This window comes from Silene latifolia, chromosome 7 (assembly GCF_048544455.1).
Source record: "Silene latifolia isolate original U9 population chromosome 7, ASM4854445v1, whole genome shotgun sequence".
NCBI lineage: Eukaryota > Viridiplantae > Streptophyta > Magnoliopsida > Caryophyllales > Caryophyllaceae > Silene > Silene latifolia.
In genome coordinates, this window is record NC_133532.1 from 124,840,584 (window position 1) to 124,863,389 (window position 22,806).

Here is a 22,806-nt window from a genome sequence, read left to right on the forward strand (position 1 = left end):
AAAAAACTCAATTTTCTTTTATAAAAACTTGGAATTTAGATCTAAAATACAGAATAATTAATAACAATAGTTTTGAAAATAGAAGTAAAATTTAATGTTTCAGAAAATCTTAAAAGTAAACAAAGTATCCATCCATTGTGTTTTTAGGTAAACGTTTGATAAATCTAAGAAGTAAACAAATAATTTTAAAAAATTAAGATAAAAACGATAAATAATTCAAAAAAAGACATTAAAAATCCACAGGTATCATATCCATCCATTGTGCGCTCTTCTCGTCACCACACACTCTTCAATCCTGAGAAATTGACACTTGATAATACCAAGTCAAAAAGAAGCCGTGTACCGATTTTGAGGTGGTATCAGTCTCAATTATGGCTGTGTTACGACCTAAGATAAGGCCATAACAATCGACTGCACGATCAAGACTGAAAACAAAGTTAACATAATCGTTGAAGCAGTCCAGTTTATAGCAGTGCCCAAATCGACAGCTATGAATATCACACAGCAAGTGGGAAATATCATATACATAAGGAAAACAAATGAATCCACATACCTTCATTGACATATTCTTCCTCTGTCTCATTAGATTGTATATGTTTTTCAAATTTCTCCTCACATAATTTGAAAAACAAATACAACTTAATGGAATAGTGGACGTATACATAGTCGCTGAGTACATAGTTCTTGTCCAAAAAAATATCTGTTGCTTATAGACTTTCAACGCAAAGACGCAGTCTACAGCCATCAGGGGAGAGAGAGAGAGAAAGAGAGTAAACAATAATAACTCAAAGAACATTCTATTCGAAAATAATTGGTAATGAGTGGAGTAACTCGGTGGTTCATACAAATAATCAGCTCCAATCAATCACTCTAACAAGCACAGTACACACAATAATAACTAGTAACTTTAATTATGTAAAAAACTGTGGATTCAGATTTTCTCTTTTTACTGCACTGTTACACCATCTCAGTAATAATGATCTGTTTTAAGCCTCTTTTTCTCAGGTTACCCAAAGAAAACTCCAGGGATATATATGTACAGCTTCAGAATCTCAAAGTTTAGTAGACAGTGGACGAAAAACGGTAAATAGTTTACCGTGATCCAAGATGTTTGACGAATCATATTGACAGTAATGTAAATGAGAACCATGACTTGATTTTCTCCCTTCTCCTGTCTTTGGAATCTCCATATCTTAGGGTCATGTCCCTTTTGATCAGACTGTTATCGGCCAGTTATGGAGCTTACTGAAAGACGGTTAACAGAGCCATGCAGAATTCCATTTTCGAAAGCTTCACCATATCGCTTTCGCGTAAAGCCAGGTTGTGTAGGTTGTGGAATACTTGACCAACCTTCACCGTCAATCATGGCAATGATCATTGAAATGTTTGGCCTGTCTTCTGGGAATTCTTGGACGCACAAAAGTGCTACTTGTATGCACCTCAATACCTCATCAGCTTTGAAAGTCGACTCCAAAATCGAAGGATCAATAAAGGAGGTTATCTCATCCTCATTCCATAATTTCCATGCCTAACATACACACATCATTAAATTACAGTCCATAAACAACACAAAAAAACTCCAACAGGGTCCATTGCCAAAATTGACCGGACCTAGTCGACCCATATACATCACCCGATAGGCCGACACTTGAAAACAAAAAACAAATATGACCAAAAACCTGAGACAGTCTGACGTGGATAGGTCTATAATCTGGGCTAAATAACCCGTGTCCATGTCTGGCCCATATAGTGACATTATTAAGATTAAGATCATATTACGGGATACTTACATGTGCTACGAGGCTTGAAGACTCGTCATCCTCGAAGTTAGAGTTTCTTCTGCCACTTACTATCTCCAGAAGCAACACCCCGAAGCTAAAAACATCTGACTTTTCTGAAAAACGGCCTTCCATAGCATACTCTGGTGACATATAACCACTGCATATCAAACATAACATAGCGGTTACTAAAGTTAGAAATGCTGGATTAGAATCTTGAACTGTGATTGGCAAAGATGACTTGCTAAAGTGTTTGTTTGTGAATTGAAGCAGGGGGTACTTACTAGGTGCCAACAACTGTTTTGGTGTCGGCTTGATCTTCATTTCTTCCAAATATCCTGGCCATTCCGAAATCAGAAATCTTTGGATTGAGTTTGTCATCTAACAAAATGTTACTTGCTTTGAGGTCTCTGTGTATAATCCTTAGCCTAGAATCTCTATGAAGGTAAAGAAGGCCTCTGCATATCCCCTGAATAATGTTTAATCGCGTCTTCCAGTCTAAGAGGTCTCCATGACGTTGATCTAAGACCAAACCAGAAAGTAAATGTCAATCCAAAATTTTAAAATGCTGGCTAATTTTATAAGTTCCCAAAAGAATTGTTGTCGAATTGGTGTAAATTGCTCTCAAGAATTTAGGGCACTGACCGAAGAGAAGCGCATCCAAGCTCCTGTTTGGCATAAGTTCATACACCAATAACTTTTCCTCTCCTTCAACACAGCAGCCTAGAAGGCGGACAAGGTTCCGGTGTTGAAGTTTAGAGATCACCAAAACTTCAGTCATAAACTCTTTAAGGCCTTGTCCAGAAACTTTCGAAAGCCTTTTAACTGCAACATCCTCTCCATCTTCCAATTTACCCTTGAAATATACATCACTTCTTCAGTAATGCTATCGATACAGATAATTACACTAATATTCCATTCTTGAGTAATGCTATTAACCGACTCTTCGGGTTCCATAAATGTCAAAAAAAAAATTCTGGACAACAAAGTAAATTAGCATACATCTTGTCAGAAAGCATTCATTACCTTATACACTGTACCAAAACCACCTCGGCCTAGCTTGTTATCATCATCAAAGTTGTTTGTTGCAATTATCAATTTCTTCAATTGAAACATAGGCAAATCGCCAATTTCAATTTCCTCATTGTTGTCTTTGATTATGTATTTTCCGTGTCGTAGCTCCATGAATGGGAGTCTCATCCCTTCCACAACAACCGATATAAAGTTAATATGGCTAGATGAATCACAGGGGGAAAATGCAAAGAACAGAAAAAAAATAAAAACAAGATCATCACCTTGTCGTCGGAGCAACCATATGGCGACACCAAATATAACAGTTGTGATGAGAACCACTGCAATTACTATAACTTTCCATCTGCTAGATTTCCTTGTTACCATATCTGGATGGTTTTGTTCTAACACATCTGAAAAATATATCAACCATTAAAAACATTTAATATGCAAGGAATTGGCTTCACTATCTGATGAGTTATGATGCAAGCATGCAACAAAAGAGTACAGGGATGATTCTATAATTATAGGTAAAGGAAGTTAAAAAAAAGAAACAATCTTTGATTTATTACCTAGTTCTGAATGAGCCAACCGAACAGAAAAATCAATGCCCCTATTAGAGGAGAATTCCTGGATGTCGATTAAGTTACCATTATTCCAAATCATGCACCCAATACTTGAATAATAAGAATAAGCAACACAGGAGCAGTTGCTGAGGCACTGACTGACACAATCATCCTCGGTATTTACAGATAACCACACTGTATTGTCGGGTACTTTCACATTCGACAAATTCCAAAACCCGTCTGCTTTAGCTCCAACAGTGCCACACTGCAGTGGAGTTCTCCTAACACACCCACTAGTCCAATTTCCTTTGCTCCATTCTGTATTGTTCTTTGGTACAAATCCTGTCAAGCAACCACATATAGGTGAGTTTGCTGCATTACAGCTTCCAAATGGTCCACACTTGCCATAGAAATCACAGTCAGTTTGTCGTGCGTTCCATCCATTTTCCCATTTCCTACGACCACTGTTCCATTTTCTTTCGACTGCATCTCCATCAAGGGTTACCACAAAATGTATCAATTCTGACTTGTTTGCCCGGGAAAACCCATACGATATCTTTCCTGGATCCACAGTAACTAGACTAAATACAGCTGAATTCAGTCCAATATAGATGTTGCCATTCCATGGCTCGTTTCTCCAGTATATGCGATCACCATCCCACACCATGAGCTCAGGAGGAAAGTTAGTCGTAAGACCACCTGTTACTTTTCCACGCGATGGGTCTGATGGACTCTTCCACGACCAAAATACTACCTGTTTATCTGCCACTGTCCCGTCAATAGTGAACGTCATCCCTGGCATAAACGTATCTGTGGGGTGGTCGAAACTCTGCCAAATGGTCATTCCATTAACACTTGATTTCAGTACAAGGTTGCCACTATCCAAAAGTTGAGCCACTGAATTATTTGCCTCATAAGGTGCAACATTCGACGACCAAAAGATCTTGTTCTGTCCATTCGTGATTCGAAGATTTCCATCCTCTGAAATCACGAGCTTTCCAGAAGAGTCGCTTAGCGGATCATCCCTGTTAGCTACCCATATAACTTCCAACTTTCCATCAGATTCACTAACATTGTACCAGATACCAACATAACGTTTTGTCGAGTTAGTCGGGCTGAAAAACCCGAGATTGAAAATAGCATTATTTGACACTAGTGATTCGGAGTCTCTTAAAGATTGGGTTCTGTTAAGGTTGGTTTGAGCAGAAACAATACCAAACCATAACAAAGAAAGAAAGATAATATGAGTGTACATGTACATGAAAGCCATAGTTTTTAACATTGTTTTTCTATCTTTGTTAATATGGTTTTCTTATACTTGTATGATGGAATTTTTTGAGGAAAAATAGTGACCACAAATTATTTTTAAAGACGCAAATATCCATCTTAAACTTAAAACAGGTCAAATGTAGGATAGATAAGAGAAAAACGGAATGTCTAGAAATTAAAAAAAAAAGTTATTTTATCTACGCAAGTGGGATGTTATTTAGCCCGTTTTAATCTTAAGACGGATATGTTGGTCTTAAGAGAGACTAATGGATGATTAAGTGGGCATTAATCTTCCATAATGAAAGACTTTGGCGTATGACATATAGAATTTGTGTAGAATTATAGACCCACATTTGTCAACTCTCTGACCAATCACGTAGAACCCAAGTTTGATTTTGATTTGCACTTTGGAACCAAATCAAGTAATTTATTTTCTAGAAGTATTTTGCTACGTATATACCTATTCTATGTTACTTCAATTCGGCTAGAAGGGTCGGACATGAGTGCATAGTGTCAGACTCGGTTATTTAATGAAAAATTAATAGGTTTTTGGTCTAAAATGAAGTGTCAGGGTGTCATACCAATATTCATGGGTCGAGTGTCGGACATGGGTACGTAAGCTCATCGAAGTAACATAGTACCTATTTGATATAGAATGTATATTCTGTTTCTAATTCATCGTGCATCCTAGTTTAAGAATATTCCACTGCTTTGATTAAGAAATCCTGAATAATAAATAATCATGTAATTTATCCATACAAACAAGTCATGACAGCTAAACAAAGTTGACTGAATGAAAACATTAAATTCTGAAATAGGAGAAAATGGTTGTGCAGGCATATACGTCTTTTGTTTGCCACAAATCATTGTTTGAGACAAGTATATCCGTCTTAAACAAGAAATCGGGTCAAATAGATAGATGAGACAAAATGCAAAAGGCCTAGGGAATGACAAAAATCTTGTCTCATCTACCTATATAGGATAGTAATTGACCCGTTTTAGCCTTAAATAATATAATATAACCGTTTTAAGGAAGACCAACCTGTTGTTTGCAATGTGATCATCATTACCGGTGCATTGCATCAACCACTCTGGTTTATAGCATAATTACCAAGTCAACTGCAATAAAAAAAAAAAAAAAAAAAAAAAAAGTCAAAGTCAAAGTCAATGGAATGTACATGTACACTATCTGTTGCTTTACCATATCAATGCGAAGTTGCAACCTACTTTCCATAAATTCCTCAATAAAATGTCAATAAGGAAATTGGCAATTACTACTAACCTACACATTACACATTTTCAACAGTCATCTTATAAAACTTTTTTCGACGAAAAAATAAGAGTAAAATATTCTTAAAAGTGCATATTACTCTTAACATTGGTGACTTAAAATATAATCTTTGGGTATAATTCTAAGACCGTAACCGTGTATCATGATGTTATAATTTTAAAGTTCACCACGACCACGTTTTGAGGTGGCAACCACCACCTTAATAAAGCGATGATACAGAACAGGCCGTGGCGAGCGAGACTCACCGTGACAACGGACTCCGAGATTGTGTTGATTTTGTAACATGTGGTTGATCAATCATCAATCACATGATGCAAAGTCTTTCACTCAAGCCGACTCATATACTCATATAATATGTAGTCCCAAATTGACCGCCACATCAATAGTTTACTTACACACACACAACCTATCAAAGAAAAACAACCCACATGATATCCTTAGAATGTGACATCAGAATCATTTAATTTCACACATTTTGTGTATTTTGACATTGGACCAACACCTACCCAAATTCTTATTTAAGACTCACATTTCCGTGTTAAATAATAAAACGGGTCAAATAGGTGGATGAGACAAAAGGTAAAATGCCAAGGAAATAGCAAACTTTTGTCCCCTCTACGTATATGGAGTACTATTCGACCATTTTACACTTAAGACGGATATGTCGTCTTAAAGGAGACCGACTGAAACAACTATTATTCCTGCAGTCCTGCATTCCTGCCTATATTCTGAAATACAAAGGATCAGTTGGTTCATCTTTTCCTAACATCAGATAACAGCAGAAACAAAAACCAATGTCATTTCTAAGACTACTTTTCTTCCTGCCTTTATGTTTAAGAATTTGTGATGCTTTAGACAGTATTACAACCACAAACTTCATCAATGATTCCGGGTCAATTGTCTCCGACAATGGTACCTTCAAACTGTCGTTTTTCAGTCCACCAAACTCTACAAATCGCTATGTCGGAATTTACTACAACAAGCTTCCTGTGATTCATGTAATATGGGTTGCAAACAGGAACAACCCATTGACCGACTCTTCGGGTTCAATCCAAATTTCCGAGGGTGGAAATGTTCAGGTAGTAAATGGTCAGAAACATATCCTTTGGTCATCAAATATTACACAGGTGGCCACTAATTCAACCAAAGCTCAACTTCTCGATTCTGGGAACCTCGTATTGCTTGCGCCGAATAATACGATTATATGGCAGAGTTTTGATCATCCCTCTGACACTATTTTGCCACATATGACTCTCATACATCACAAAGATACTCGTGAAAATGCTGTTGTTCGGTCATGGAAAAGCCCTTCAGATCCTTCTGACGGAAGGTTTTTCCTAGACTTTGGTCCTACTATTCTTCCTGAATTATATATTTGGGACAATGATCGCCGACATTTTAGAGGCGGACCATGGAACGGTAACATGTTCATTGGAATCCAAGTTAATTTCCCTGACTTCCAAAGTCTTAGCATTCAGAATGACGGTCAAGGCAATATCACTGCAGAGTATTCTCACCCTGTGTTTCCGTTGTCAAACTATGAAATATCCTACCAAGGAACGCTCCTGCAACAGTATTGGGATGATAGTAATACTAAGGGAGATTGGAAAGTCCTATTCCAAGCCCCAGACAATGACTGTGATTTTTATGGCAAGTGCGGAGCTTTTGGAAGCTGCAACTCTAAGAATTCTCCAATCTGTAAATGTCTGAAGGGGTTCGAGCCAAAAGATAAAGAAGAGTGGAAAAAAGGAAACTGGAGTAGTGGGTGTACCCGGATGAAGCAATTGCTCTGTGGAATAGAAGGTGCAAAGGAGGACGGGTTTTTAAGGCTCCGACAGATGAAAGTACCTGCAGATAATAATTGGTTACAGGGATTAGATCAAGACACCTGCAGAAGCCAATGCTTGGCAAACTGTACATGTTCTGCTTATGCATATACAACTGGCGTGGGATGTATGAGTTGGACTGGAACGTTGATCGACATACAACAGTTTTCAACTACTGGCGTGGATCTTTACCTTCGGCTACCACATTCCGAGCTAGGTATGTTTTCTTTTAAATATTAAAATTTACATTCAGAGATATGTACATGTTTCTGTAAGTATTAAAATCCAGCCGAATGGCACACTACTGACACTAGACTCTCTACACCTCTTATGCTATGAAGTAGGGTCATTTTGACACAATCTTTTTGCGTAACACAATATAAGGGTACTGCCGGTACTCATGGGTGGGGTTATTTTTGGCGCTAGGGTAATGTTGTTATAGTTTAAGAGAGTTTTGATGCTGAAATGACATTCTTTTCTACAGGTAATAGCAAAAAAATAAAAATAATTGTCGGAGTCACAGTCGCTTCAGGAATTGCCACACTAGTTGCTATAGGGTACTTCTACTACTACAGGAGGAAAGCTAAACGAGGTGACATCAAAATCAAAACCCTTATTATATACTCCAAGCCTTGGATATAACTAACAGTAACTTGCGTTTTTGAAATGATATGCAGAAAGGAACAAAACGTTGTTAGATATCCTAGAGGGCGATAATAGATTTGAAGAGCTACCATTGTTTAAATTTGGAGAAATTGCAGTTGCAACGAACAATTTCCAAGAGAGTAATAAGCTTGGACAAGGAGGATTTGGTCCAGTGTACAGGGTAGGGGTTGCCTGGAACTGTGTGCAAACTATTCATGCATCTCTCTGGAGGAGCCTAATTATCTGTTTAATCGCAGGGGACGCTGGAAAATAAACTGGAAGTAGCAGTAAAAAGACTATCAGGAACCTCTAGGCAAGGGGTGGAAGAATTCATGAATGAAGTGCTGGTGATCTCTAAACTTCAGCACCGAAATCTTGTCAAACTATTAGGCTGCTGTGTGGAAGGCCAAGAAAGACTGCTCATTTATGAGTATTTGCCCAACAAAAGTTTGGATGCCTTTCTTTTCGGTATGTGACATCTTGCCATACTACTATAACTTTCCTGAATATTTTCATCTCATACTACAAATGGGCTCACTAGATGCGACTGATCAGATCCCCAGAAGAAAGGAATCCTTGACTGGAAGAAACGTTTCAATATCATAGAAGGGATATGTCGAGGCCTTCTTTACCTTCATCGAGATTCCCGACTGAAGATCATTCACAGAGATCTCAAGGCTAGTAACATTTTACTTGATGAGAAACTAAACCCTAAAATTTCGGATTTTGGCATGGCACGGATATTTGGAGGTGACCAAAATCAAGCTGATACCACAAGAGTTGCTGGAACATAGTGAGTTTCTCATATACCGTATTCTTTGGTTCTTAATCATCTTATCCCCGAGACTAAGGAGAGTGTCCACTATAGTTCTCAGATTCACAGCCTCATTACTTAATGCAGCGGTTACATGCCTCCAGAGTATGCAATTGAAGGGCGTTTTTCTGAAAAATCAGATGTTTTTAGCTATGGAGTAGTATTGCTAGAGATAATAACTGGCAAAAAGACTCAATGGTATGATGAGGAGTCCTCGAACCTTCTAGGATATGTAAGTCCTGCCTAGAACTATGCCCTTATTTATTCTTCACTTTCCCCTCTTATATACCTCATTAACTGACATTTAGACTTCTAATATGTAGGTATGGAAGCAATGGAGTGAAGACAAAGTCCTTTCCTTGGTTGATCCATTAATAGACTTTCAAGGTTTTGAAGCACAGATATCAAAATGCATACATGTCGGGCTTCTTTGCGTACAAAAATATGCTGACGATAGGCCGGACATATCTGCTGTCATCTCAATGCTTACTGCTGAAACTACTGCACACTTTCGACAGCCAAAACCACCAGGTTTTACTAGATTATTGCGTATTTCAGCAAATACCAGTTCGCAGAGCCACCTGGCAAGTTCCAAGAATGATCTTTCCTTCACAACTATAAGTGGTCGGTAGGGGATGGGTTAAACGGTTCTAAAATAATCAAAGGTTTTGACACAAAAACTTATGATCGTCCTTCACTAATTTGTGTAAATGTGTAGCAGAAAATGTTGATTATTCACAAGTAGTTTAACTGTTTAAGCATGGGGCAATGACTAATGTTTCAACTCTCAACTTCAGAGTATTCCTCATGTACTTTGGCAGGCTATACTTTCAGCACTTCATATAGATACTAGTAAATTGAGTGTTTAATACTCGGTTCATCTAATTTATATTATCCCCTTTTGACCATTAACCTCAAAGGCTACAACAGAATAGCTCAGTAAGAAGGATCGAATATACGCAGCCTTACCCCTCTGCTAACCAAAAGAGGCAGTTTTTAGATGATCTATGCAGAAAACGGCGTTGAACATGAATTTCCCACTGATTCTCAATATAATTGGCTTAGTTCTTTGGATAAAAACACAATCTTTTTTGGAGGTATTCTGATTTCTGATATTCAGGCTTGCCAAAAATTAATAGCCAATCAAGCATGCTAACTTGGTGAGAAAGAAGCGAAAAATAGATAGATACGGAGTGATCAATTATTCCACACTTTAGATCAGGAGTTATCATCATAGATGGTAAATGTAAAGGTACCTCTCCATTTCCGAGGTTGAATCCTAATAATCACATTAACTGAACTATTTTACACTATGTTACTCCGACTGCATGTGCTGCAAAAGCCTGCAAGTGTCGGATACAGTTATTTTACACAAACTTTTCAATTTTTTATAGTCTAAAATGAAGTGTCAAAGTCTGTCATGTCAGACACTTCAAGTATCGGATACGCAACACGTGACCAAAGTGAAGTGTTGGAGTAACATAGAAGGAACATACTCTTAGAAAACTACTTGTATGAATGTATGGAATGCCTTGCCAAACCAAATAAGATCCTTTTCAGCAATGTCTGAAATATCCATCAGAGAAAGACATACCCCACACAAAACTATTTGACCATTGACCTTCGGATTTCACATCAAACTATTCAAGCTTGGCAGCTCACAGACTTAGTTGAATCATGTTTACATTCACTAATATTTGACCCTCAGTTTCTCCAAATATATATAAAGTTACAATGTAAACTTATTACCAACTATATTTTATGCTATCATAATTGTGAGAAAAAATTAGTTACTGTTGACATTGTTTGACCAATCAACGATCGCAGTCAAATGAGATAATATAAATAAGACAGAGTATAAATTAAAACCTGATGAATGAACCTAACAAGCCATCTGCAATTCTGGATAGACTTGATTTCAAGCTTCTTTTACCTGCAAACCAACAAGCATGGTTTTACCATAAAGGCTTCGGAGGAGAACACGGCCGATATTTAATACTATGCGATCAAGCACTTTCAAATAATATCACACCATATATTCATAGGGAAAAAAAGTATGATACAATGCAATATCACATCAAAGACTATATAATTCAATCATTTTACTTTGAACTATTGAACTTTCAAGTTTGTCAGCTCACAGACTACATTAACCAATTGCTGTTATACACTTTTACTTATCTAACACCAGAAAGAACCTCAAACTAGAGATCATGTCATCTCTGAGAGTATTTATCTTTCTGTATTTCTTATTTTTAAGAATTTGTGAGGCTTCAGACAGCATCAAAACCACAAAATTCTTAAACGATCCAGCATCAATTGTCTCCAGCAATGGAACTTTTAAACTGACATTTTTCAGTCCACCAAACTCTACAAATCACTATGTCGGAATTTATTACAACAAGCTTCCTGTGGTTAATGTGGTCTGGGTTGCAAACAGGAACAGCCCATTAACCAATTCTTCAGGTTCATTCCAGATTTCCAAGGATGGCAATCTACGGGTACTAAATGGTGAAGAGCATATCCTTTGGTCATCAAATGTCACACTCACACGTGGCCGTTAATGTGTCAAAAGCTCGGCTTCTAGATTCAGGAAACTTAGTGTTGTACAGCTCTAATAATAGCATTATATGGCAGAGTTTTGATCATCCGGTCAACAGTCTTTTGCCCTATATGAGCCTCAATTATAACAAATATACAGGCAGAAACTCTGTGCTTCAAGCATGGAAAACCCCTTCAGATCCTTCTCAAGGAAGATTTGTCGCTGGCCTTGGTCCTAGTGTTCTTCCTGAGTTCTTTATTTGGGACACTGGTCGTCGGTATTATCGAAGCGGGCCGTGGAATGGAAATGTATTCCTCGGATTGGAAGTTAATATCCCAAACCTTCAAAATCAGGGGATTACCATTCAGACTGACGGTCAGGGAAATACCTCCTTAATGTTTCCTGATCCCCCATACCCTTTGTCAAATTATGAATTATACTACCAAGGAACTGTAAAACAACAATATTGGGATACTGCTAAAAGAGATTGGAATTCCACATGGCAGGCCCCAGATAGTGAGTGTGAGTTTTATGGAAAGTGCAGAGCATATGGAAGCTGCAACTCTCTTAGTTCACCCATTTGTACGTGTCTGAAGGGGTTTAAGCCAACTATTAGACAAGAGTGGGACTCAGGAAACTGGAGCAGTGGGTGTACCCGGATGAGGCAATTGCTATGTGGAACAACGGGTGCCAAAGAGGATGTGTTTTTTAACCTCCCACAGATGAAACCCCCAGCAGATACAAACTGGTTGCAAGGAGTAGATCAAGACACTTGCAGGAGCCAGTGCTTGTCAAACTGTTCATGCTTAGCATATGCATTTGATATTGGTGTCGGTTGCTTGACTTGGAGTGAAAAGTTGATAGATATACAGCAGTTATCATATAGCGGGGGTGTTAATTTGAACCTACGGCTGGCATATTCTGAGCTAGGTGAATGCTTTCTTCTTAGTAACAAAATCCTGCAAGACACATAATGCAGAAATATCTTATTTCCAGGCAGACATTTTTAATATGCCACTGATGTATACTATTAGGTGAAGCCGTGAGGGGGTGGGGGTGGTTCTGGTGGTACGGCCGGGTTAGGGAAGGTGGTAGGTACTCATGGGGGAACGGTAACTGCAGGGTGGTCTAAGGGGTCAATGACATGATATCATTACTATAATATACTCCGTGAAAAGAAAGTTTTTACTTTCAACAGAAAAATTTATAATAACAAAGTTTAACCCTACAACTACTCTTCCAGGTCATAACAAAAGGCTAAAAGTAATTATCGGAGTAACAGCAGTTTCAGTGACTGCCACACTGGTTGCCATTTACATCCTGTGCAGAAGGAAAGCTAAACAAGGTGACAAATAAAATTCAAAACCCTCGAGTATAGCCAACAGGATGATGGGAAATCTGCATATCTTATGATTTTTTTTATTTAATAAAGAAACTAATAGTAACTTTGTTGAATGACGAGCAGAGAAGAACAACATCTCATTCGGTATCTTAGAGGAAAATAAAAGCCTTGACAAATTTGAAGAGCTGCCATTGTTCAAGTTTGAAAAACTTGCAGTAGCTACAAACAACTTCCAAGGCAGTAATAAGCTTGGACAAGGAGGATTCGGTCCAGTGTATAGGGTAGGAAATTATGGTAGCCTAAAGAGCTTAAAATATATCGTTGAATTGCCTGACAGAACCTAATCAGATATTTAACTGCAGGGAAAGCTGGAAGATGGACAGGAAGTAGCAATAAAAAGATTATCAGGAACCTCTAGACAAGGGGTAGAAGAGTTCATGAACAAGGTGTTGGTGATTTCTAAACTTCAGCACCGAAATCTTGTCAAAATTTTGGGCTGCTGTGTAGAACGCCAAGAAAGAATGCTAATTTATGACTACATGCCCAACAAAAGTTTGGATGCATTTCTTTTTGGTTTGTACATCTTACAAAATCTTTCAGGACTCTTGTCCTAGAGAAACGAACTAATACTTTTCCCCAATAATTGTACTTCATCATTTTTCAATTTTATTCAAAAATATTTTGAGGCTCATTATTGTATTTCTTGACCAGATCCTGAGAAAAAGGGAATCCTTGATTGGAACAAACGTTACCATATCATAGAAGGGATATGTCGGGGCATTCTCTATCTTCATCGAGATTCCCGACTGAAGATCATTCATAGAGATCTCAAAGCTGCCAACATTTTGCTTGATGAGAACCTCAACCCAAAAATTTCAGATTTTGGCATGGCACGGATATTTGGAGGTAACCAAAGTGAAGCTGATACCACAAGAGTTGTAGGGACATAGTGAGTTTCTGACATATATTCTTGGTTGGTTTTCAATCATCCTGTTCTAAGACAACAGCGGAAGTATTTACAATATATGTTGGCTTAATGTTCTGGAATTACTTCATGCAGTGGCTATATGCCTCCTGAATATGCAATCGAAGGGCGTTTCTCTGAAAAATCAGATGTATTTAGCTTTGGAGTCTTGCTATTGGAGATAATAACTGGTAAACGGATTCAATGGCATGATGAATCGTCGTTGAGCCTTCTAGGATATGTAAGTCCTGCCTAGAAATATGACCTTAACTTGTTCATGCTTTGCTTTCCTCTTATAATCTCATTTATGTAGGCATGGAAACAGTGGACAGAGAATAATGTCATTTCATTGATCGACCCAGCAATAGCTCATCAAGGTTTTGAAGCAGAGATATCAAAGTGCATACATGTAGGGCTTCTCTGTGTTCAGGAATATGCTCAAGATAGACCAGATATATCTGATGTCATCACAAAGCTTAGTGCTTCGGGTACTGAAAGCTTTCAACTGCCCGAATCACCAGGTTTCACTCGGTTTATGCGTGATACATCAAGTACTCGTACGCAAAAAAACCAGACAGGTTCCATGATTGGCCTTTCCGTCACAAATGTTAGTGACCGATAGGATCAAGGGTTCTAAGAACATCAGGAGTTTGAAACTGCACACTTACGAGCCTCCTTCGGGTAACATACACGAGAATATCTAGAAGAGAGCTTGATAAATACAGGCAATGATGAGTTCTATAGTTAGAAAAACTAAAAAAATTTATAGCAAGCACTTCATACATGCTTAAAAACTGTTGTAAACAGACACTTCCTGTATAAATCTTTATATTCTGTTTCCAGTACCATATTTTTCACACACTATTTCTACTGATGTATATATGAGTGAAACAGTAAAATCTTAACTCCTTAACCGCTGAAGGACCTTAAAAGGGTTGGAAACGGGCATGCCCCCCCCCCCCCCCTAAATATTACGGAGTACATTTTTCACTAATGGCCACAGTAAGTCTAAGTCTCCATTTCTGAGGTCAGCTCCGAATAATCACATTAGTTAAAGCTATTGTACATAACACTTAGAAAAACAAACATATGACTGAGGTCCTCCTATAGAAACATCAATTAAAGCTCGAAGGATGAAGATACATATATAGAATGAAAAAAATGATAGTATAGGTTTGCAGTGTTATTCTGACCTGCAATGTCTTGCAAACTCCCCATTGATTGCAACAACACATTATTTACGCAATAATACCTTCCCAGCGACGTATCTGACATAACCATCAAAGAAAAACACATCACATAAACATTTGTTCAACCTTTGGATGTCATATCAGAATAATAAATTTGTGTCATAAATGTTACTTTGAACTTTCAAGCTTAACAGCTCGAGATTTAACTGGGCAGTTTTACATTCACCATATTTAACCTGGAATAATGATCTACTAAAAAGAAATTAGCATGTGACTATGTGAGACATGTGTCACAGGCACGTCAATGTAATCACCATACTGTCTATATCCTATTTATATAGTCTCCATTTAACTTTGTCATTCAATTCAGATCAACTACTTTTCTATTATGAATTTTTAAAAGTTGTTATTGTATATTGTGAGAAAATAGAGATCAAAATTAATATCATTCGAGCATGAAAATCAAACGAGATAATATAAATGGGATGGAGGAGTTGAAACTATGACTTGAAGGATGAACATACATGTAACATCGCAAATGACTTGATTTGAAGCTTTTATAGACCCACAATCGAAAAATTTAATGCAATACAACCATACAATTCGATGTCACATAGAAAAATTTAATGCAATACAATCATACAATGTTGCTTTAAACTTTCAAATTTGTCAGTTCACACTCTACGGGGAAGTTTCTACATTAGCCAATAATTGATGTACCTAACCACAGTTTGTACTTTTAATACGAAAAAATCAGCTCATATTTTCTTAAACACACCAGAAACTCAAACCAATGTCATCTTTTCAAGTACTTCTGTTTCTGTTTTTCTTAAACGTAATCTGCAATGCTTCAGACAGCATCAACACCACAAACTTCCTCAAAGATGAAGAATCAATAGTCTCCAGCAATGGAACTTTCAGGCTGTCATTTTTTAGTCCACCAAACACTACCAATCGCTATGTCGGTATTTACTATAATAAGCTTCCTATGATGAAAGTAGTGTGGGTTGCAAATAGGAACAACCCATTAAGGAACTCACTTGGTTCATTTCAAATTTCCAAGGATGACAATCTTCAGGTACTTAATGGTCAAAAGCATATCCTCTGGTCATCAAATGTCACTCTCTCACAGTTGGCCACTAACATGTCAAAAGCTCAGCTTCTAGATTCAGGAAACCTAGTGTTGTTCAGTTCCGATAATAACATTATATGGCAGAGTTTTGATCATGCAGGAAACACTCTTTTGCCCCATATGAGCCTCGTTTATAACAAAGCTACTGGTAAAAACTCTATCGTCCAAGCATGGAAAAATCCTTCAGATCCTTCTCAAGGACGATTTACCACTGCCCTCGGTCCTAGTGTTCTTCCGGAATTCTTTATTTGGGACAACGGTCGCCGGTATTATCGAAGTGGGCCATGGAATGGTAACTGGTTTCTCGGAATTGAAGTTGCAGTTCCTAGCTTTCAAAGTCATGGGATTATTATTCAGACTGATGGCAAAGGTAACACCTCCCTAGAGTTTTCTATTCCCCCATTTCTTTTAACAAACTATGAGTTATCCTATCAAGGAACTGCAAGACAACAGTACTGGGATGATACTAAGGGAGATTGGAATGCCCTATGGGAAGCCCCAGATAATGAATGTGGGTTTTATGGAAGGTGCGGAGAATACGGTAGCTGCAACTTTCTGAGTTCTCCGATTTGTGAGTGTCTCAAGGGCTTTGAGCCAAAAGTTAGACAGGAGTGGGAATCAGGAAATTGGAGTAATGGGTGTACCCGGACAAAGCAATTGCAATGTGGAGCAAAAGGTGCCAAAGAGAATGTGTTTTTTAGCCTCCCACAGATGAAGCCCCCCGCAGATACAAACTGGTTGCAAGGTCTAGATCAAGACAGCTGTAGGACCCAGTGCTTGTCAAACTGTTCATGCTCGGCTTATGCATTTGATATTGGTGTGGGATGCATGACTTGGAGTGGAAACTTGATAGATACACAGCAGTTTTCGTCAAGTGGCGTGAATTTATACCTCCGGCTGTCACATTCAGAGCTAGGTAAGTGTTTTCTTCTTAGGGTCTCAGCATTATGGTAACATAGGTAAACATTTTCTTCTCATGCCTTGCTTGGGATGAGGACAATTGTAGACAAATGTTTCTTCTCAGGCCTTGCTTAGGTTGAGGGTAATTCTTATATGAGTAGTAGACTAGTAACTACTCAAAACAAGAGGTAAATAGAGGAAAGTGATGGTGGTAAAGGCGGGAAATAATTAAAGGAGTGTACAGTTTCTCTATATAGGATTAGAGGAGGTAACAGACTAATAGTGACCCAACTTTCTTTAGATTAATGCATTCCTCCATGTTTGGAGTAATTTCCGTCCCTCCCCATCCCCTTTTTCCACCATCTATTACCATCATTTTCTTCATCGTCCCTTTGGTTCTAAATATATTACCTCGGTAATAATTACCTTATCCCAAACAAGCCCTTAGGATCAAAACACAACACAACATCAGATTCACAAATACATCTTTGTTTTCAGGTAATAACAAAAGGCTGAAAATAATTGTTACAGTAACAGCAGTTTCAGGGACAGCCACACTAGTTGCCATAGTGTACTTCTTGTGTAGAAGAAAGGCTAGAGAAGGTGACAACTCACTTTCAAAACCTTTGGATATAGCTAAATTTTCAAACCTTAAAAGAAAATTTTAAAAGCTGGCAGTAACTTGTGATTGTTGAAATAATCAGCAAAGAGGAACAATACATTGTTGGATATCTTAGAGGTGAATCCAAGCCTTGATAAATTCGAAGAGCTACCATTGTTCAAATTTGAAAAACTTTCTGCTGCTACAAACAACTTCCAAGAGAGTAATAAGCTTGGACAAGGAGGATTCGGTCCGGTGTACAAGGTAGGGTTTTAAAGATTTCTAAAACAGTTTGGAATATATTGATCCATTATCGGATACAACCTTATTGTCTGTTTAACTGCAGGGTACACTGGAAGATGGACAGGAAGTAGCAATAAAAAGATTGTCAGGAACCTCTAGACAAGGGGTAGAAGAGTTTATGAATGAGGTGTTGGTTATTTCCAAACTTCAGCATCGCAATCTTGTTAAACTTTTGGGCTGCTGTGTGGAACTCCTTGAAAGAATGCTCATTTACGACTACATGCCCAACAAAAGTTTGGATGCATTTCTTTTTGGTTCGTGCATCTTACAAAATATTTCATGACCTTAGAAAAATCAGGACCCTTCTTGTCTCTCATTATTTCTCAACTCTCAAGTATCATATTATATACTACTGAACCGTTCACTATTGTACTTCTTGACCAGATCCTCAGAAAAAAGGAATCCTTGATTGGAAGAAACGTTACAGTATTATAGAAGGGATATGCCGAGGCATTCTCTATCTTCATCGAGATTCCCGTCTCAAGATCATCCACAGAGATCTCAAGGCTGCCAACATTTTGCTTGATGAGAACCTCAACCCAAAAATTTCAGATTTTGGCATGGCACGAATTTTCGGAGGTAGCCAAAGTGAGGCTGATACCACAAGGGTTGTAGGAACATAGTGAGTTTCTAATATATATTCTAGCTTGGTTTTCAATAATCCAGTTCTAAGAGACCAACGGAAGTACTTGATTCCTACTCCATATTATATAAATATATTGGCTTAATGTAGTGTAATTACTTAATGCAGTGGCTACATGCCTCCTGAGTATGCAATCGAAGGGCGTTTCTCCGAAAAATCAGATGTATTTAGCTTCGGAGTCTTGTTGTTGGAGATAATAACTGGTAAAAAGACTCGATGGTTTGATGAGTCATCATTGAGCCTTCTGGGATATGTAAGTCAATACTTAAAAGGCTAAAAATATGGGATGAACTTGTTCATTCTTTCCTTTTTCTCTCATAGATCTCATTAATGTAGGTATGGAAACAGTGGAACGAGGACAATTACATTTCCTTGATTGATCCGGTAATAGCTTATCAAGGTTTTGAAGCAGAGATATCAAAATGCATACATGTGGGGCTTCTTTGTGTTCAGGAATATGCTCAAGATAGACCAGACATATCTGATGTCATCGCAAAGCTAATTGCTTCAAGTACCGCAGACTTTCAAAAGCCCAAGCAACCGGGTTTCACTCGATTTATGCGTGATACGAGTTCTAGTACCCAAAGCCACCAGACAAGTTCCACGAATGGCCTTTCCATCACAAAAATCAGCGGTCGATAGGTTCAAGGATTCTAAGAACATCAGAATTAGTTTTGAAACTGAACATGTATGAGCCTCCTTTATACAACATTTGAAAATTTTACAGCAAACTTCATAAAAATAGTAGAAACTATTGTAAATTTGTAAGTTGACATTTCCATATTATACTACAAACAATTTGTTTTTAGAACCATATTTTTCTCATACTGTACTTCTAGAGTTCTAGTAATGTATATAGAAATGCAACAAAAAATCTTAACTTATTAACCAAGTGTGTTTTAAACAGTGGTGTAGCGGTGCTAGAGTGTGGCGTCAGTTTTAATGTAATTGTTATGTATTTGTTTTTATTATGGGATTTCAAAGACGTAAAATTTATAAATCAGAAAAATTAACAGCGTAATACGTCAGATAGGGTCTGAATACCCCACTGGACTCTTGGTGACATAATTAAAACGGGTGGACAAGTCCCTGCCCCCCCTAAATATTGCATTCTGCAGCAATCCTCCTTAACTCCTTAACCTGTTGAGGACCTTAATAGGGTTGGACAAGGACCTCGACCTCGACCTCGACCTCGACCTCGACCTCGACCTCGACCTCTCCCTCCCATTCAACTAACTCTTTACGTTTTCATTCTTTTCTGAGGAGTACTTAATTCAAATGTAAAGAACTAGTTGAATCGGAGAGAGAACATTTTTCACTAGTACATCAAATTCAAGTCTATCCTCCTTAGCATATACTCCATTCGTCCCGGTCAATTGTTGTCCTTTGGTTTTGGCACAAAGACCAGGGAAAGGGGAAGGGACCAATTACTAAATAACAAGTGGAATAAATTGAGTGTGAATGATCAAATTCCTCATCAAGTTCATTCTTAAAATAGAAAGGACAACAATTGACTCAAACCCCCCAAAATGGAAAAGGACAACAAATGAGCGGGACAGAGGGAGTAAACTTTTTCTACCGGGATTCAACTTTGTCCGTTCGTCCCCCCTAATATTTTAATCAAGATCCGCTATTGTACCACTTTCCCTAATATTATCGAAACATCAGAGGCGTTACGGTCATCCATATCCCACCCTAAACTTTGAGAAAAATCGTCATTCATATCCAACCCATTAAATTTAGGATAAACGGATATTCACGGGTAATTATGAGACTGTCATCCTTAATATTAGCACAGCTTATATGCATGATCAAAATCGCGATTGAAGATCGTAATTGAAAATTTGACAGAAATCCAAAAATTAACAAAAAAAAAAAAAAAACACGACCTAATTGCATAAACTTGCAATCAATAATTAAAACATTCTATAGCAATGTGAGAAATCAGTTAAATCATGCGTAAATTAAGAGGAATTAGGGAAGAACCTGGTAATAAGAGTCTGGATTTCAATTGCATAACCAACAATTAGGGTTTAGGTATGAAATTAACGGCATTGTAGAGGACATTTTGACGGCTGTTGTGTATTGCGCGCCAAATATTCGAGGGAAGTTGATTATGTACCCAAGGCAACTCGGGCCCTCTTCTCTTCGGTTCTGAAACGGGTTGAACTGAATTAAATGGAAATCTGAATTGAACTAAATTGAATGGAGCTGAGCTGGGATGAATGAAACTAAGGTGAGAATTAATTGTGTAAATAGATGAGTTGAACAAAAATGACGAATTTTGAACTAGAGTTGAACATAACTGACTGAACCTGAATTAAACTGAATTAAATAGAGCTGAGCGAAACTCGGATGAGCTGGAACTAAATCAGAAACAATAGGGGCTTAATGGGGATAATTTGTGTAAAGCGGGTTTTTCTAGCCGCTTTTTTAATTTTGTAATCATATGATTTATGGATCCGTTTTGCATTATAATAGGAGTTTTTTTTTTTGTCAAAAACTACCTAAAATTTACCTCATTTTCATAAATATTACCTAAAGTTTTTTAATTTTGCAAAAACCTATCTACATTTTCTTGACTTTTGTCGGACACTACCAAATTGAAAAATCCGATCAAATTAGACAAAATTCTAACTCGAAAACATTATTTTTGGCATTGAACATACATTATTTACTATACTTAACCACCGCCAACTGTTTTGATTAACTACTAACACATTTATTTCAATTTGTTTTACTACAATTTTGACTATTTTGGCCGAGATTGTGGCTAATTTGGACAAGATTATGATTAATTCGATTGACATTTTGACGGAATTTTAGTTAACTTGGAAAAACAATTGTCGAATTTGCTCATTAATTTTAATTTGGTTGTTTTCGACAAAAGTAAAAAAATATCAAGTAGTTTCTCGCCAAATTAAAAACTTTAGATAGTATTTATGAAAATGAGGTAAATATTAGGTAGGTTTTGACAAAAAAAACTCTTATAATAAAGTAAAACCATCTTGTAGAATATCAATTGAATTTTTTATTAAGTTTGTTGCTTTTCGATAAATCTGAGTACTCTTTTGAAAGTTATCAAGTCTTTGTTATTCATACCCTAGGTAGCACCAAAACGGACACGACACGGACACTTGACATGGCATCCCATAAAAGTTAGGACACGGGACACGTTATTTAAATTAATAAAATATATATTTTGTAGTTATATGTGTGTGATTTTATTTTTGAAAAAGTATTTGATATTAAATTTAAATAAATGAAGGTAAATTTTGACGTTAAATATAACTTATTCTCATTTCTAAAACCAAAACTAACTTATAATCAATCTATTTCGACATCCCATTACTTGTCTAAGGAACATCATTCGCCCACCAAATTCAACCATATTAAGAAAGTTATTTGGCTTGATCCTCCATAACATAGGAGGTAAACTATATATATGAGAAAATATATGAGTTACAAGACTCTCGAGTATCCTTGGGTTACATTATTACAAGACCCTTGGGATACATTACATTATTACACCCCCTCAATCTATGCGGGGGGGACAACGCGGAGATTGGATCGTAAAAATTCAAAACGTTGACCACTAAGACTCTTAGTAAACAAATCGGCTAACTGATATTGAGTAGGTACATAACGAACTATCAAGTCACCATGTGCAACCCTTTCACGAACAAAATGATAATCAATGTCGATGTGCTTGCTGCGATCATGTTGAATTGGATTCACGACAAGATAAGAAGCAGAGACATTATCGCAAAATAGGGTGACAGGACGAGGAAGAAGAATACCCAACTCAGCAAGTATAGACCGAATCCAGATAGTTTCTTGAACCGTGTAAGCAACAGCTCGATACTCGGCTTCAGTCGAGGATTTGGAGACAGTCGGCTGCTTTTTGGAGCGCCAGGAAATGAGATTGTCCCCAAAAAATACAGTGTAACCTGTGGTCGAACGGGAGCTGTCAGGACAGCCTGCCCAAT

General features: G+C 37.5%; 3 protein-coding genes and 1 pseudogene across 7 annotated transcripts; 3 read left to right on the forward strand and 1 right to left on the reverse strand.

Moving 5' to 3' along the window:
* Positions 1-786: 786 nt before the first annotated feature.
* Positions 787-21,048, reverse strand: LOC141592977 (G-type lectin S-receptor-like serine/threonine-protein kinase At1g11300). 4 transcript variants are annotated; one of them, XM_074413886.1, is made up of 11 exons: positions 20,804-21,048; positions 15,242-15,316; positions 11,070-11,133; positions 5,667-5,743; positions 3,362-4,387; positions 3,074-3,202; positions 2,805-2,980; positions 2,424-2,634; positions 2,063-2,300; positions 1,791-1,938; positions 820-1,528 (listed from the first exon to the last, which is right to left on the reverse strand). In XM_074413886.1, exons 4-11 carry the CDS (start codon positions 5,689-5,691, stop codon positions 1,223-1,225), a joined length of 2,259 nt encoding a protein of 752 aa, XP_074269987.1. In that variant the 5' UTR covers positions 5,692-5,743; positions 11,070-11,133; positions 15,242-15,316; positions 20,804-21,048; the 3' UTR covers positions 820-1,222. The 4 variants fall into 4 exon arrangements, with proteins under 4 accessions (XP_074269985.1, XP_074269987.1, XP_074269988.1 ...); XM_074413887.1 differs by lacking the exon at positions 11,070-11,133; XM_074413885.1 differs by lacking the exons at positions 11,070-11,133; positions 15,242-15,316; positions 20,804-21,048 and adding an exon at positions 7,687-7,763.
* Positions 6,456-10,023, forward strand: LOC141592984 (G-type lectin S-receptor-like serine/threonine-protein kinase SD1-13). 2 transcript variants are annotated; one of them, XM_074413893.1, is made up of 7 exons: positions 6,458-7,958; positions 8,226-8,333; positions 8,419-8,567; positions 8,644-8,854; positions 8,942-9,179; positions 9,288-9,432; positions 9,524-10,023. In XM_074413893.1, the coding sequence occupies exons 1-7, from the start codon at positions 6,710-6,712 to the stop codon at positions 9,830-9,832; spliced, it is 2,409 nt and encodes an 802-aa protein (XP_074269994.1). In that variant the 5' UTR covers positions 6,458-6,709; the 3' UTR covers positions 9,833-10,023. The 2 variants fall into 2 exon arrangements, with proteins under 2 accessions (XP_074269995.1, XP_074269994.1); XM_074413894.1 differs by lacking the exon at positions 9,524-10,023 and having other exon boundaries at positions 6,456-7,958; positions 9,255-9,334.
* LOC141590705 (G-type lectin S-receptor-like serine/threonine-protein kinase At1g11330) lies at positions 11,140-14,893 on the forward strand (annotated as a pseudogene).
* On the forward strand, positions 15,901-19,631 carry LOC141592980 (G-type lectin S-receptor-like serine/threonine-protein kinase SD1-13). Its single transcript, XM_074413890.1, has 7 exons — positions 15,901-17,286; positions 17,769-17,873; positions 17,975-18,135; positions 18,218-18,428; positions 18,559-18,796; positions 18,926-19,070; positions 19,154-19,631. The coding sequence occupies exons 1-7, from the start codon at positions 16,032-16,034 to the stop codon at positions 19,457-19,459; spliced, it is 2,421 nt and encodes an 806-aa protein (XP_074269991.1). The 5' UTR covers positions 15,901-16,031; the 3' UTR covers positions 19,460-19,631.
* Positions 21,049-22,806: the final 1,758 nt, after the last annotated feature.